The 17,074-nt window shown below is 31.4% G+C and overlaps 1 protein-coding gene across 1 annotated transcript in view; it reads left to right on the top strand.

The window, feature by feature from the left end:
- The window catches only part of LOC114328959 (pecanex-like protein 1), a 109,992-nt gene that overhangs the window by 5,694 nt on the left and 87,224 nt on the right, over positions 1–17,074 (top strand). The window contains exons 2-6 of the mRNA XM_050651575.1: positions 382–539; positions 4,609–4,802; positions 9,236–9,613; positions 13,557–13,727; positions 14,167–14,376. Coding sequence (XP_050507532.1) covers positions 382–539; positions 4,609–4,802; positions 9,236–9,613; positions 13,557–13,727; positions 14,167–14,376 — 1,111 coding nt within the window. The remainder of the gene's footprint in view (positions 1–381; positions 540–4,608; positions 4,803–9,235; positions 9,614–13,556; positions 13,728–14,166; positions 14,377–17,074) is intronic.

Raw genomic sequence — 17,074 nt, 5'->3', positions numbered from 1 at the left:
AAAGGTTTAAAACTTGTTCTAGAGCATAATCATTATTTTTGAATCAATTCTTCATATTCAAAATAAAGGTCTTAAGCTATCTTTATTAGAATTTATGGAAATTAATAAATTAAAAAATACAGATATCATCCTGAATGACCAATTTGAGGTAAACAGCTCCCCACTTCTCAACCTATTCAGTTAGACTTTAAAATGTAGACATGGTAAAATAAATTACTCGAGAAAAGCACTTTGGCGAAACATCTATAGTGAGATTAAGTTATAATAAATTTTATGGTAGTTTTGAAAATATAAGTTTTCAGTGTTTTATTGTTAGATAAAATGAATTTCTATCAAGTGACAGTTGAATCCATCAATTAAGTAGCTGATTGTCTTTTGTAGTATTTTCCACCATCATGGACTGTTTGGTATTTTTATTGTGGATCTGTAACAGTGGGTCTAACAATATTGAAATTAGTTAACTATGGCCTGCATCATATGTATGATACCAAAGAATGTATACAGGAAGAAGTTGAGGATGTGCCCCAAGACTTAAAAAAGTAAGTGACATCTAAATAATTTTTGTTCTTAAGTTACTTGAAATGTTTTTATTATTATGAGTTTAATAACCAAATAGTAAAATGTATAATATAACCTCATTTTGTTTTAAAATCTGCCTCAGTTAATTTTTTAAACCTTTATCACAGCCTTTGTATTGATTCATCAATGGCTTTACATGATCATTTTGGTTGTTCAGTCTCCTTGTCTCTGTATAATTGATATAATTTTACTGTTTTCTTATTTATCTTCTGATATTCTGGTTTACTAGTGTTCCCATACTATGTATTTTTGATTTAACATTCATTTTTCGATGACATTTTAAGTAATTGTTACTTTTGTTTTGTGAGGTCATAAAATTTGTTAGATGCACTATTGTGAATGCTTCATTCTAAATGACAATAAATGTCATTGGTGTTTCTCTAGTGTGAAAAATAAAAAAGCAAGTGAAAAAAATGACTGGTTTTAAAGACATCTCCCAAATCCAAAAGATGTAGAATAAATATTGTATTATAATTATTGTTTAAGTACTTCCACCATATTGGACTTGTATATTTCCTATTCTGCTTTTCCTCAATTCTATTGTGCAATCAGAAATCAGTGTGATATCAAAAACTCTTTTATACATTACCTGGCTATGGTTTTGTAGTCTCTAGAGCAGTGATGGGCAAAGTAAGGCCCGCGGGCCAACTCCGGCCCGCGAAAGTATTTAACCCGGCCCGCTGAGGGTCCATTGACATGGATATTATACATATAACTTTAACACAAAATGCATTTTTTCTATAATTCTGGTCCTCCTATAAAATTACTTTAACTTTGTGGCCTCCCATTAAAAAAGTTTGCCCACCACTGCTCTAGAGACTAATAATATAATGATTTTGCTACCAAATTTTCACAAATTCTTTATCCCTTTTACTTAATGTAGTTTTCCGAATTTCTGAATTTAATTATGATAAACATTAAAAATTGTTTTAACTATTATGTGGCTGTAGTCTGTTGATGTTTAGAAATAATATGATGTTTCTAACAAGTATAAAGTCTTCAACAACTATTTAAAAACAATTCATTTTTCTTTGCCATCATCATTGTTTTTTTAAATTTCGTATGCAATACCAAAAAACTGCTCTTTGTGTATTATATAGTTTTGGGTCTATTGTTCTCTGGGAGGCTAATATGTTTTATCCTCCAGGTCTTCACAAATTCTGTATCCTTTTTTAATATTATTTCTTTTTTCTGAATTTAATTGTACAAGAAATGTTTCTATATTATATGGCTGCTATCTCTTTGTGTCTAGGAACTTATATACAGGGTGTCTGAGTAACTTGGAACCATATGGGAAACTTTTTTAATATCAATTTTACGAAAAAATGTCATTCTTTATAAAGTGCTCTGCATAGTCTAAAACCTAAGATGCAATCATCAGATATCAAATTTTGTCAACAGTATACGAGGTATGTCAAAAAATATGAATTTCGCTCAAGAGCAAACTACCTTTATATTTCAAAATATCAAAAAATTTTATTATGAAAAGTTATTTGTAATTAATAACCATATTCAAATATGCAATAACAGACTTCTACCTGAAAAAAAAAATTCTGAAATTTTCCTAAATTACCGATTCCGAACATGATTTTTATTTATTAGGCATGTAATAACTCTTTTATTAATAATTTTAGGAAAAAAAATTATTCATAAAAATCTGTGCGTGGTCTAAACCTCAAGATGCAACCATCAGTTATCCAAGTTATCCAAGAACTCTTTCTAAATTCTTTCTAAATTCATATTATTTGACACACCTCGTATAAAATTAACAAACTTGGATAACTTATGGTTGCATCTTGAGGTTTAGACCACGCACATATTTTTATGAAGAATAACTTTTTTTCCTAAAATTATTAATAAAAGAGTTATTACATGTCTAATAAATAAAAATGATGTTCGGAATCGGTAATTTAGGAAAATTTCAGATTTTTTTTTTCAAGTAGAAGGCTGTTATTGCATATTTGAATATGGTTATTAATTACAAATAACTTTTCATAATAAAATTTTTTGATATTTTGAAATTTAAAGGTAGTTTGCTCTTGAGCGAAATTCATATTTTTTGACATACCTCGTATACTGTTGACAAAATTTGATATCTGATGATTGCATCTTAGGTTTTAGACTATGCAGAGCACTTTATAAAGAATGACTTTTTTTCGTAAAATTGATATTAAAAAAGTTTCCCATATGGTTCCAAGTTACGCAGACACCCTGTGTATAATTTTTGTAGCAAAACATGTCATCACAAGTTTTCACAAATCATTTATTCTTTTTTTTACCATCATTATTCCGTTTTTCTGAATTTCATTGTGCAAGGCGTCATAAACCACCCTTTTTCTATTACATACAGTTGAGTCCGCGAGTCTTTACCCGTGCGTCATTAATACCTGGCGAGATAAAACACATACTTTTTATCTAGCATCATTCTCTTCCACGCATGAAACTCATGACAAACCAGCTGCCGTTTGTTATTAAGTAAAAACACATGTTATTTTTATGAACCATCTAGAAAAGAGACCATCAGTGCATTGAAAAGAGATAGGTACAAAAAAAGACGATTCGGTATGTTTTCATATTTTAAGCACAATTTGTTTGACGTTTCTGCTTTGATTAATTTTGTGGCTGTCAGTCAGTTGAATTTTTTGCGGTTTTTGTCGAATTTTTGCGTTTTGAAGTTTCTTTATATTACACAAACAGTTGTTTTTACAACTAATTTTATATTAGGCTTTGAAATTTTAAGGTAAATAATTATATTTTGGCAATTAATATTTAAAAGCTAACGTCATTCGCACAGTAAAGAAATTATTGTGTTTAGATTTCCGTCAAAGTGAATAAAATAACAAAAATAAAATATGTTATTGAATTTTTATATAAATTGTTTATTTATTTAATAATCAATAATAATAAAAGAATTTATTAAGCTACTTCAAATGTAGCTCTAATTCTGCACAAAAATTTTGAAGCAAAACTTGCATTTGACATTCTATATATTTGATAACGTCAAATTTTATAATAAAACCCGTAATCGGAACAGTAGCCACTTTCTGTCAGTTGTTGTTGCGTGAAATCGATTTCCGACTTATTTCGTATGCTTTAAATGATGACGCACGGGTAAAGATTCGCGGACTCAACTGTATTTAGTTATGGTATCGGGACTAATATGATTTTTCTTTTTTCTAATCAAGCCTTCATAAGTTTTCACAAATTATTTATGCTTTTTTGCCATTAATATTCCGTTTTTCTTTTGGAATACCATTAAGTAAGATATCAAAAACTGTTGTTTCCCTTTTATCCTTTTGTATAATGTATAATGTACCTTTTGAACACTGACTGGTTACAGGTACGCGTTTAGTTGAAGACTGATGAAGACTCTGTTTGAAGTTACATCTTGACGGCTTGAGTTGATTCTTGAGAATGATTCTAAAATGAGTATACTTTCTCAGCGGTGGCACTTAGTATTGGTGTCAAGCCACGCGCTGAGTTTATTTACAAATATTGAGAACAAAGAAGTATATTTGATCATCAAATAATGCAATTGCCCGAATTATTGTTTACAGTTTACAATTCGTGAACTAAATTAGAGACCCGTACATGTAATTATATAATAACAAATTGGTTCATGTCATATACGGGGTGATAAAAATATACTTACTGTTCATTTTCGAATATGAATAATGAATGTTTGATATTGGACACCTTTCTTATAAATTTCATTATACAAGGCATCAAAAGGGTTCTTTCTCTCATATATGGCTATAGTCTGTGGGTCTCTGGACCAACATTACAATATTAACATAACATGTTCAGATAATATAAATAAACAGATATTCTGTTAACTATTGATAGCAACTGATATACAGTTATAATCATTAATAAATTTGTTCTCGTAATTAAACTCATTTTTGTTATTATTTTTAATTCTAAATAATTTTTGCTTAAATATTAATTACTGTTTGTCATAACGTTCCCTAAAATTGCTTTAAATGTTGATCGTTCCAAAAACTTCTAATAAATTGCATCTCTATCTAGGGAGGAAGAAGGTATAGAGTTGCAGATAATACCAAGCAAATCATCCGGCCAGACTAATAGAACAGGAACAAAACTAACCCACCTGCATGATCTAGAATTTGGTCCATTGCATAGTACTGATGCTGAAAGCCTAGAGTCTGATTTCCATCAATTAGAATACACCGAAGGAGCCTGTAAGCCTACTAGTACCATAGGTAAGATTATTACTAGTACCTTTGATGTAAGCAATCTTCTTCTTAAGGTGCCTTCTTCATTACTGAAGGTGGGCTATCACTACAGAAAATTATTGCTCTCTATCTTGAGCTGTTCATAGTATCGAATGTGTGTCCATGCCTGTCTAGTCTCTTACATTCTTCAGCCTGAAGCATTTTCTTCTTCCTGGACCTCTTTTCCTTCCACTTTCCCTTCCGTTATGAGTCCTAGATAACTGGTTTTTCTGTTTTTACAATAGGAGTTCTCTCTCAGTCCCCAATCTTCTCAGCAACTCGTTGTTGGTCATATGCTCTGTCCAAGAAATCTTCAGCATCCTTCGAAAAAACCATATCTCAAAGGCTTCTATATTTCTCATACTTAAGTAATATCTGTTTTAAATTGAAAGTCCTCTATGTATATGTGGTAAAGCAGTCTATTTTTAATTGTTATACTACTCTTTTCTCTATACTATACTATACTTTCCCTATACTATACTCTTTTCTCTACTCTTTTCTATCGTTGACTATTTTTACTTTATGCTTTATGTCTTTCATGTTTTCTATCTTCGTTCTTATGTTTTCTACATCATATTCTATCTGTTTATTGACGGAGATGTCTAGCATGTTTTGATTTTCCTCTGGTGTTTGTCGTCCTTTTGTAGTCTTATAACTTTCGTTCTTATTTTTCATTTCAGGTTCTTGTATTTCATTGCTCGTTCATGAAACCTTGCTCTTTTTAGATAATATAAATTGTTGATAAACATAACTTATACTACTGAATCCGGACTCTTCATTAGTTCTTCTGTATTACTCCAGGGAAATAAGGTAAAAATATACCATGTTCGGGACACTTGAGCAGCCAGGTTGCAAATGGGTTTTTTGGCTACTATACACCTAATACATTATAAATACAAAAATGACCGTCACAGTTCGGACGAGAATTTTAGTTATTAACAAATAACTGTCAAAAATGGCAGTTTTTTTCGTTTAAATCGCCAAAGGTAAAAATAGGGTAATAATATCTTATTTATAGTATCCTTCTTTTAGAAGATGAGCAAAAGTTTAAAATGGCAGTTTATGAATTTTGGGCCGATCATTGTTGCTTCAGAATTTTTAAAATAAAACTAAAATTTCGAAAATAAAAAATTTGCTATAACTTTTGCGAAAATGACCTTAAGAATTTCATATTACACGAAAAGTTGAGTCAAACAGTCCATATAATACACAAAAAAATTTAAGACGATTCGTCAATTAGTTTAAATTTTATTCAATTTGTTTATCCCAGAGTTTTTTTTTGGAATGTTATTGTTCATAAAATAATAATGATATATCAATTCTGTTGAAACTGCGTGAAAGAAGAATAGTTATGTTTTCAAAGTATATAAAAAAATCATTAAAAAGTCATTCTTGTCATTCCGAAAACATTTTACTAAATTTCTAAATCATTTTTGGCTTATAAACAATTTGAATAACTTTGTTAATGTTGATTTCAGACTAAAACTACTTTGGGATTTGAAAAGCTGGTATTTTTACACAAACTTTCAAAAAAGGTGCCTAGGTTAATTACAGTCAAAGTTAGCCACTTTTTTTATTTAATTCATAGCTACTTTGTTTATAACAATTAAGCAACCTTACTAGCGCCACTTTCAAGTTCAAGGTATATAGGTTATGTGTAAAAGTTTGAGTAAACTTTAAACTTCAACAAAGTGGTTAATAAAGCTTTAAAAATGACGTCCTAACGGAATCGATTCGTGGTCGGTAGAGGGGAATTATTAAAATCCGTGCACTCAAAAAATGAAATTGATTCTTCAAACAAATGCTGCGATTAATATCTCCGGAGCTTGTTGATGGATTGTGATCATAATTTTTTTAATTTGTATGTACTCGTAGTCTTGTAGAGTACGTTATGTACACATATCCCCACCTAACACTATAAAATGTTTGGGGGAACCCCCTTATCACTCAGTGATATGAAAAATAGATTACGACCGATTCTAAGGCCTACCGAATATACATTATAATTTCATAAAAATCGGTCAAGCGGTCCCGGAGGAGTACTGCAACTAACACAGTGACAGGAAAATTTTATAGATGCAAATATACAGGGTGTAACAAAAATACAGGTCATAAATTAAACCACATATTCTGGGACCAAAAATAGTTCGATGAACCTAACTTACCTTAGTACAAATATGCCTACAAAAAAAGTTATAGCCCTTTGAAGTTACAAAATGAAAATTGATTTTTTCCAATATATCGAAAACTATTATAGATTTTTTATCGAAAATGGCCATGTGGCATTCTTATGACAGGAACATCCTAAAAAGAAATTATAGTAAAATTTGTGCACCCCATAAAAAATTTATGGGGGTTTTGTTCCCTTAAACCCCCCCCCAAACTTTTATGTACGCTACAATTAAATTATTGTTGTGGTACCATTAGTTAAACACAATGTCTTTAAAACTTTTTTGCCTCCTACTATTTTTTTGATAAACCAGTTTTAATCGAGTTGCGGCTTCTTTTTTAATATATTTACATAAAAATTTTATGGGGGTTTTGTGCCTTTAAGTCCCCCAAATGTTTGTGTACGTTCCAATTAAACTATTATTGCGGTAACATTAGTTAAACACAATGCTTTTAAAACTTTTTTGCCTCTTAGTCTTTTTTCGTTAAGACACCTCTTATCGAGATATGGCTTCTTTTCTAATATAGTTCAAAATATATCTCAAACTGTAATTTATAAATAAATTTTCATATTACTACCAGGTCTCTTGTCAGTATACAAATATGTGGTGGATTTGACAAATATTCAAAATATCTCGATAAAAACTAGCTTTTCGAAAAAGTACTAAGAGGAAAAAAAGTTTTAAAAATATTGTGTTTAGCTAATGGTGCCACAATAATAATTTAATTGGAACGTACGCAAAAGTTTGGGGGGGTTCAATGGAACAAAACCCCCATAAAATTTTTATGAGGTTCACAAATTTCACTATAATTTCTTAAGATGTTCCTGCCATAAGAATACCACATGTCCATTTTCATTAAAAAATCTGTAATAGTTTTCGATATATCGGAAAAATCCATTTTCATTTTGTAACTTCAAAGGGCTATAACTTTTTTGTATGCATATTTGTACTAAGGTAAGTTAAGCTCAATAGAACTATTTTTGATCCCAGAATATGTGATTTAATTTATGCCCTGTATTTTTGTTACACCCTGTATAGATGGCTATTAAAAAATAGGAGTTGGTGATAGAAGAGTGAAAATTAAGGGTTGTATGTATTTTTTAATTCTACACCATACAAAATTAAGGTAGATAATTTTGTCAAAAAAAATTAAAAAATAAATGTCATGGGGACAACCTTCTTATAATTTATGGGTATGAAAAATAGATTAAAACCTATTCTTGTCATGGGAGTCAAATCGGTCAAGCCATTTCGGAGGAGTATGATAACTAATACTGTTATATGAGAATTTTATGTATATAGAAGTAACTGTGAATTAAATAATAAAAACGGATATCTTTGACCGCAATTAACCAAGGCAAAAAGTTTTTTTGAAAATTCGTGTAAAAATACCAACTTTTGAAATCCCAAAGTAGATTTACTCTATAGTCAATATTAACAAAGCTATTCAAATTGTTTTTAGGCCAAAAATGACTCTACTTTAGTAAAATTTTTTCGGGATGATAAAAATGACTTTTTATAAATTTTTTAAAATAATATGAGAATACAAGTGTTCTTCTTTTATGTGGTTTCCACATAATTGCTATTTTCTGAACAATAACATTGCAAAAAAGCTCTTTGCGATAAACAAATTGAATAAAATGTAAACTAATTGACGAATCGTCTTGAAATTTTTTGTACATGATACGTACTGGTTGTCTAAACTTTTCATGAAATATCAAAGTCTTAAGTTCATTTTCGTAAAAGTTACAGCAAATTTTTTATTTTCAAAGTTTTAGTCTTATTTTGCAATTAGCGAAGCAACAAATGATTATATATACCAAAATTTCGAAAAGTGCCATTTTGAACCTTTGCTCATCTACTAAAATATGAATACTCTATAGAGTATTTAGTAAGATATTTATTTACCCTATTCTTACCTGTAGCTATTTAAACGAAAAAACTGCAATTTTTTACACTTATTTGTTAATAACTAAGATTCTCGTCCGAACTGTGACGGGCATTTTTGTATTTTTAATGTGTTAGGTGTATAGTACCCAAAAAACTCATTTGCAACCTGGCTGCTCAAGTGTTCCGACAAAAACCTTATTTTTCTGGACTATATCTATTTGTAGTTTTGTCTGCACTATTCATCGGACGGACAGACAGACCACATAAAACTAAAGGATTGTGATTTTTTAAAATTATTTCGACCCATTCAACATATTTTGCTATAAGCACATTTTATAGCAATAACCTTCGATTTTTTAGATTTAAAAGCTGAAGTACATAGAAAAAACTCATCAGAAAGCAGTGATGATATACCTAGCGTCCCCACTGATTTGATGCCTATCAACTCAGAACTACCAGAAAAGCGTAAAGTCAGATATTCAGACCGGCGTCCCAAACACCAGCGCTCCAAGACAGACAGTTACGTCACTTTCGTGAAAGAAGACAAAAAACTAGATTCTGAAACTGACGGACAAGGACACGGGATGCTTATAAGACAGCGCACCTCACTGCAGAGTGTGGAATCCGAACACGGATCTACAAATTTTGGTCAGATGGAAAGTTCGGGAAGAAGGCATTCCAATTTCACGAGTTTAAGTTTCTTGCCGTCCACAGTTCAAGTTGATATTAAACCTACAGGTATAGTAGATGAATATAGTCTTGTTCTATAAATACATATTTGTATCTAGCTATAAAACACTGAAAACTTTTGTTTTAAATACTTCTACAAAACTTATTACAATTTCACACCAGTGTTTTTCTCAAAATGACGAGGTAAAAGTGTTACAAACCAGCATTAACTCTCAAAATCCTTCATATGCTTTCATACTTACGAACTTATGAGCTAACGAGATTACGAATCCGACTCGAAGGACCATGTGACCATGTGTACACAACATATATTGACAGCCTAACTTAGCATGTTAAAAAATTGTTATAAATCTAACAATAAAACACAGAAAACGTTTGTTTTCTATCTTTTCTTTAAGTACCGTGCCCAAATTTTTAGGCGTGGGTAGCTTCCATAACAATTTGCCGATATCGTTCTCGATCTTGTGCGGCATGTAACAATTGATCTGCTGATAAGCCAGTCCATTGACGAAGGTTTCGGAGCCATGAATATTTCTTTCGACCAATTCCTCTTTTTCCGTCGATCTTTCCATTGAGTATTAACTGCAGCATCCTGTATCTGCTACCTCTCATTATATGCCCCAGATATTCAAGTTTTCTCTTTTTTATCATCTTCATTAAGTCACCTTCGCCTTGACCTACTCTGTTTAAGACTTCTCTGTTTGAAATGCGTTGAACCCAAGATATTCTGAGCATTCTACGATACGACCACATCTCACAGGCTTCTTTCTTCTTGTTTTCTATACTTCCGCAAAATTTATTACAACTATGTGACTACAGCTGTTTCGGCAGAGTGCCTTTCTCAAGTGATATAATTTACAATGTGTTTGCCTTTTTAAGTCTCTAACTGAAGAGGTTGAGGAGTGGGGAGCTGTTTGTCTCGAGTTGGTCATTCAGAATTATATCTGTATTTTTCAGTTTATTAATTTCCATAGATTCTAAAAAAGATAGCTTAAGGCCTTTATTTTCTTCAATGAAGAAACTCTTCATTGAAAGAATGATTATGATCTAGAACAGGGGTCACCAATTATATTTCCTGAGGGTCCGTTTCGAAAACCTATGATACTTCCGGGGTCCGGAGTTAACACCACCTGTCTGATGGTTCCAATTCGGTAAACAAATCAGAAGGGTGCAGTGCGAAATTTTTAGGCAGAAATTGTTTTTAACAGTTTTTTAATAAAACCAAAACATCACCTTTTTTCTCCCGAAAATATGGTTTTAGCATTTTTGGGTCATCTTAAACAAAAAAGATTTTCTGTAATTTTTCTCAAAACTTGATAGATTTCAAGTTTTAAGGGATTTATAAAATGAAAAATACAAAAATAAGCATTTTCGAAAGTTGAAAATTCATGTGTACATTATTATTTTTGCGGTTTTCAAGTGCCTAAATTGAAGTTTAAACATTCAATTTCAAGATTCTGATGAGTTCTTGGGGTTTATTTCAATTTCGACCGTTTGTTTTTATTTGCGTATTTAATTAGCACATTGGCAATAATTAATTGAATAAATAAATAAATCATTAAAAAAATATGTTAATAATAAATTATAAAATTTTACTAAATGTGAAGTATTTGTTGGGCATTTTTTGCATAAATACGTATAATATGTATAAGTGCGACAGAGACGCACCATAAATTGCGATGTGCGGCGACTTAAAAGTCGAGTGGACTCGCATAATTAACAATTAAAAAAACAACGGTCTATATTGAAGTAAGTCCCGATTCCTCGTTAGAACTGAGTAATATCTGAAAACCTGAAAACTAATAATTTACAAATGAGTTTTCAACCCTCAAAAATGCGTAGGTATTTTCACATTTTTCAAATTTTAAATCGCTTATAACTCGAAAACCATTAACTTTAAAAAAATGACAGGATACCTTTTTGTTAAGTACAATTTTCGGGGCTAAAAGGTAATTTTTAATTTGTATAAAAATATTGTTTTGCCCGGCATCCCGGGCCCCTTCTGATTTGTTTAAGGGGATATTTTTGAACAGGAATCCACAAAAAAAACCGAATCAGAAAATTTGTAATTCATTACAAAATTAAATTATCAGCGAGAAAAGTGACATTTTTTATTATGTTCAAACTGTCTGAAGTTTGGAGTGAATTTGGTGCAACCGATTCTTATTGGGGAGTTGAGATATTCATCTGTTAAGTAAGATCTCTACCGATTTTTAATAAAGTTCATTCTTGATAAAGCGGCTTCGCACACATAAGTTGAGTCAAACATAATATACACTTTCATGGCTAAACATTTTCAAAATTGCTAAACGCTATATTCTGAATTTAATGACGGTCCGCACAAAAGTAGCTCACGGTCCGGATGGGGACCGAGGTCCGCTAATTGGTGACCCCTGATCTAGAAGGTGAAGTGCGTATGTAGAAGTGTCTGTTTTTCTATTGTTGAAAGCCCTTTTGTATTCTGCTATCCGTTTGTCAAAAGTTCTGCCAGTTTGACCGATGTACGTTTTCGGACAGTCACCACAAGTTAGTTTGTACACACCACTCTGTAGTTGCTTTCTCTTTCGGCTTTTATTGTTCTTAATATATTTGCTTAAGTTGTTGTTAGTTCTGAAAGCTGGTATTATTCCTTTCTTTTTTAGGTATCTGGCTATTTTTGTTGTTATCTTGCCAGTATATGTGAGAGAGCAGAAGTTACTGGGTTCTTTCTGTGGTGGTGGATACACTAATTTCAGGGCTTTTTTATGGAGTTTTTGATTTAAAATTTTGTTAACTGTTTGTTCGTTATAGCCGTTGTTTACTGCTATTTGTTTAATGATGTTTAATTCTATCTCGAAGTTATTTTTTGTCATGGGAATTTCTGTCAGTCTATGTATCATGCTATGGTAGGCTGCTAATTTGTGTTGTATAGGATGGGATGATGAATTGTGTATAGTTGTGTCAGTATGGGTAGGTTTATGATATACGGACAACTCATGTTTGTTGTGTAGTCTGGTAATCGTTACATCTAGAAAGTTTATGGAATTATTCTGTTCTGTTTCTATTGTAAACTCAATATTACTATGAAGTGAATTAATGTATGATAGAAATTGGTCAAGTTGTCTGTTAGTTCCTGTAAAACATACTAGTATATCATCCACGTATCTCCACCAATATAAGAACTGTTTAAATACGGGATGTTTAGAAATTGTTGTTTCAAGTTGGTTCATAAATATATCTGATAGTAATGGGCTTAGAGGATTACCCATAATAAGTCCTGCATTGTTGTTTGTGTATATTTGATTATTGAATTCAAAATAGTCTTGATTTATGCAAATTTCAAGAAGGTGTAAAATTTCAGATGCAATGATCGGATTTGTACTATTATGGTCTAAAAGATTTTTAACTAAAACAAAAGTTTCTGTAGGAGGAACACTAGGAAAAAGATTTTTTCCTCACTAATTTCATTTGACGTAAATATAGCAGAACACAAAAGGGCTTTCAACAATAGAAAAACAGACACTTCTACATACGCACTTCACCTTCTAGCTCATAATCATTCTTTCAATGAAGAGTTTCAAATTCTGCATATCCAAAATAAAGGCCTTAAGCTATCTTTTTTAGAATCTATGGAAATTAATAAACTGAAAAATACAGATATAATTCTGAATGACTAACTCGAGACAAACAGCTCCCCACTCCTCAACCTCTTCAGTTACAGACAAAAAGGCAAACACATTGTAAATTATATCACTTAAGAAAGGCACTCTGCCTTAACAGCTGTAGTCACATAGTTGTAATAAATTTTGTGGAAGTATAGAAAACAAACGTTTTCATTGTTTTATTGTTAGATAAAATGAACTTCCATCAAGTAACGGTCGAGTCCATCAATTATTGTTATAAATGTTGTAGAATTGTTGAAAACAAAAGTTCTCAGTGTTTTATTGTCGGATAAAATGAACTTCCATCAAGTAAGAGTCGAATATTTATTTTTGTTTATTCTTGGCTGTAGGTTCCCTCGAATTAGGTTATATAGACAAAAATCCCAACCAACCACTTACCTCTGAAGGGTTTTATTTCAAGCCTACTGTAATGGGAGTGAGAAGAATTCGTTCTACAGTTCTGGAATCGTGTTGTCCACCCCCACCTCTAGATGTACATCCCAACAGTTTAGAAATACTCAGTAAGTAACGTCTTCTTCATTTTTGAAGTTATACTTCTTTAGGCGCGATTGGGAATTTTTATAAAGTAAAAGGACGATGTTTACAGTTTTGAGAAAAGCGCGTTTAAAGTTTTGGCAACTTTTATTTTCAATTTCTTATTTGTCTGTAAACTCGAAAAGCGATGCACACCGGAATGTTTTTGAATCACGGAGTAATTTACAAAAGAGACGGTGAACTTCTAATTTACAAAGTTGCCGTATATTCAACATGCTTTATTTCCGGTAATGTTGATCCAATCAATCTGAAATTTTCAGAGAATTTTCTTGAAGTTACGTACTTTCATTTAAAATAATAAAAAATGAAAATTTCAAAATTTTCAAACCATACCCCCTCTTAAGGTATACCAATTATTCTGTCACTTTCTAATATATTTACGATAACTAAGGTATTTTTATTTAGGCGGCAAAAGTTTGACGAAAAATCCTCTTCCTCCACCCAGTTCTAGTCTCACTCGGAACCAACACCTAAACCTGTGTCCTTATTATGGTTCCGAGATAGTTTACCCCATAGCAGAACAGTCAGATGAACATCAAACTTCCCACGGTCCAGACACTGACGTAGAGAGCATGGAACGACGTTCTGATTCAGATTGCGAGGAAATCGACCAAGGTAAGTGTCATTTATGGCATATAAAACAATGTCAATGGCATATAAAACAACATAATGCTATTCTACATCCCACCAGAATGAAAACAATGGGAACCGAATTTGAAAATGGTTATTCATTTTTAATTCACTATATCTTTGAAACTCCCAAATTTCCACATACTCCAGGAACTTTAAGGGGGCACAAGACCGGCATGAGATGACAAATAAACAACCCTTTGGGATAGGCTTACCTAGGAACATTAAACACTCCTATAAAGGGGTGCCCAATAAAATTACTCAGTACGAGGTTGGATTAAACCAGGATATTTGCTAACATGCCCTTTTCAAAAAATGCTCACTCAGCACCATCTCTTACGACCACAATAAATACAAACCATACATACTCTAGACGTTACCCGACCATCTTTCGGATCGAATTAACGCCATCTCTTGATTGGAAAGGCAACTAATTTGACAAATTAGAGTTACGCGGGAACAACAGAAAGACAATTTAATGTTTTAATCAATAACTATTATACTATAACTTAAAATTACCTTAAAAGTTCCATCTGCATAAAAAATACTAAAAGTCTTAAGTTCTGTCTAAAATTACGGTAGTAGGTAGTGATGTAATCGGGGCTGAAATACTAATATAAACAAAAATCATAGTTTTACTGAAAAATTCAAATATTGCGATTTGTTGTCAAAATTCTAAACACTGCCATGTGTCATGTGAAAGCACTGGTTTTGTAATAAATCAATGTTTGATTTAGCTGAATAAAAATTTTTGAAAGAATATCTTGTAGGAGATATTTAGATGAATACCTTATAATCTTTTATAAACTTCTGAAAAATATACAGGGTGTTTCATTAATAATTGTCCATATAGTAACTGGAGAAACCTTAGCACAAAATACGAAGATTTAACCTAAAACACTTAAATAAAATATGGTTCCTTACTGACTTACAGGGTGTTTTATCTAAAATTTAAAAATTATTTTTGCTCAGTATTTTAAAACTATTCGACATATCCTTTTCGTAATTGGCATGAAGTATAGGTACTGTGCCAGCTAGTAAATTATGTTAAACAAACGTTTCTGTCTATTACCAGAGGCGCACGACGGGGGAAAGTAAATGGTTGACCCTTTCCGAATTCTACGCCACTGACGAAATTGCTATTCTAGTTCAATTTTTGGATTCTACAATACTTTCCATGAAAATAATATACTTTATATTCTTAACGATAAAGTCATTAGTTTTCGAGATATTTGAAGTTAAAAATGAAACGACACGGTTATTTTGATTTATGTATTGTGTCGCTTCATTTTTAGTTTCAAATATCTTGAAAATTAATCATTTCATCGTTACGAATGAAGAGTATATTATTTACATAAAAAACATTGAAAAATCAAAAAATTACACTAAAATAACAATTTCGTCAGTGGCGTAGAATTTGGGAAGGGTCAACCAGCCACTATCCCCTGTCGTACGCCTCTGGTAGTAGCTGGAAACGTTTATTTATCTTAATTTAGTAGGGTGTACAGTAACTACACGTTCTACCAAGTATGATAAAGATACGCCAAATAGTTTTAATGTACTGGGTACAAATAATTTTCAAATTTTAATCATATGAATCATATAAATTAATCAAAATAACTGTGCCGTTTCATATTTAACTTCAAATATCTCAAAAGCTAATGACTTTATCGTTACCAATGAAGAGTATATTATTTACGTAGAAAGTATTGGAGAATCTAAAAATGGTACTTAAATAGTAATTCTACCAGTGGCGTAGAATTTGATAATGGTCAACCATTCACTATCCCCTGTCGTACACCTCTGGTAGTAGCTAGAAACGTTTGTTTATCATAATTTAGTAGGGTGTACAGTAGTCGCACTTTCTGCCAAGTATGAAAACGATACGTCGAATAGTTTTAAAATACTGAGCAAAAATAATTTTTTAAATTTTTAGATAAAACCTAACTCAGTAACTCAGTAAGGAACCACATTTTATTTAAGTGTTTTGGGTTAAATCTTCGTATTTTGTTCTAAGGTTTCTCCAGTTACTATATGGACAATTATTAATGAAACACCCTGTATAGGCTCGAAATATTGATGACACACTCGTCTATTGGAATAAACTGTTTCAGGATCCATTATATTGGATTTTTGCATGTTTAGAAACACAGCACGGGATTATCCAACGCTTAGTGTAAACTAAAAATTCTACTCATAAAAACTGAGAGAATTTTAATAAAATTGTGATTAAATCTGATTAAAAACGAAATACCACTATAATAATTAAGCCACAAATTGTAAAGTAAGTACAAAAATAACCCATTAATTTAATTGTCAATTTTTAAACGTGACAAGGAAATTGACTGAAGGCGACATCTCTTGATTGGAAAGGCAACTAATTTGCTGTCTTGACTTTGACCACTTAACGTGAAAGGACTAGAGTATGTATGGTTTATGACAATAAATGTCCCCTTCTCCATTGCGGAAGGAAACTTTGACTTCCAAAACAGTGCGGTCAATATTTAAACCTACTTTACCCTAATATAACAACGGTTCATTTAATAAACAAATGATTTAAACAACTAAAACAATATTTGTGTTGCCTCACTTAGTACCCAAATACACATAAATAATATTTTAATAATAGCGAACTTACACATTTTTTTTATTACATAATAACGTTCAGTTTTGTTTAAAAATA

This window comes from Diabrotica virgifera, chromosome 1 (genome assembly GCF_917563875.1).
Source record: "Diabrotica virgifera virgifera chromosome 1, PGI_DIABVI_V3a".
NCBI classification, from domain to species: domain Eukaryota; kingdom Metazoa; phylum Arthropoda; class Insecta; order Coleoptera; family Chrysomelidae; genus Diabrotica; species Diabrotica virgifera.
Note: the sequence above shows the minus strand (reverse complement) of the source record. Positions and strands in the feature narration are given on the sequence as shown.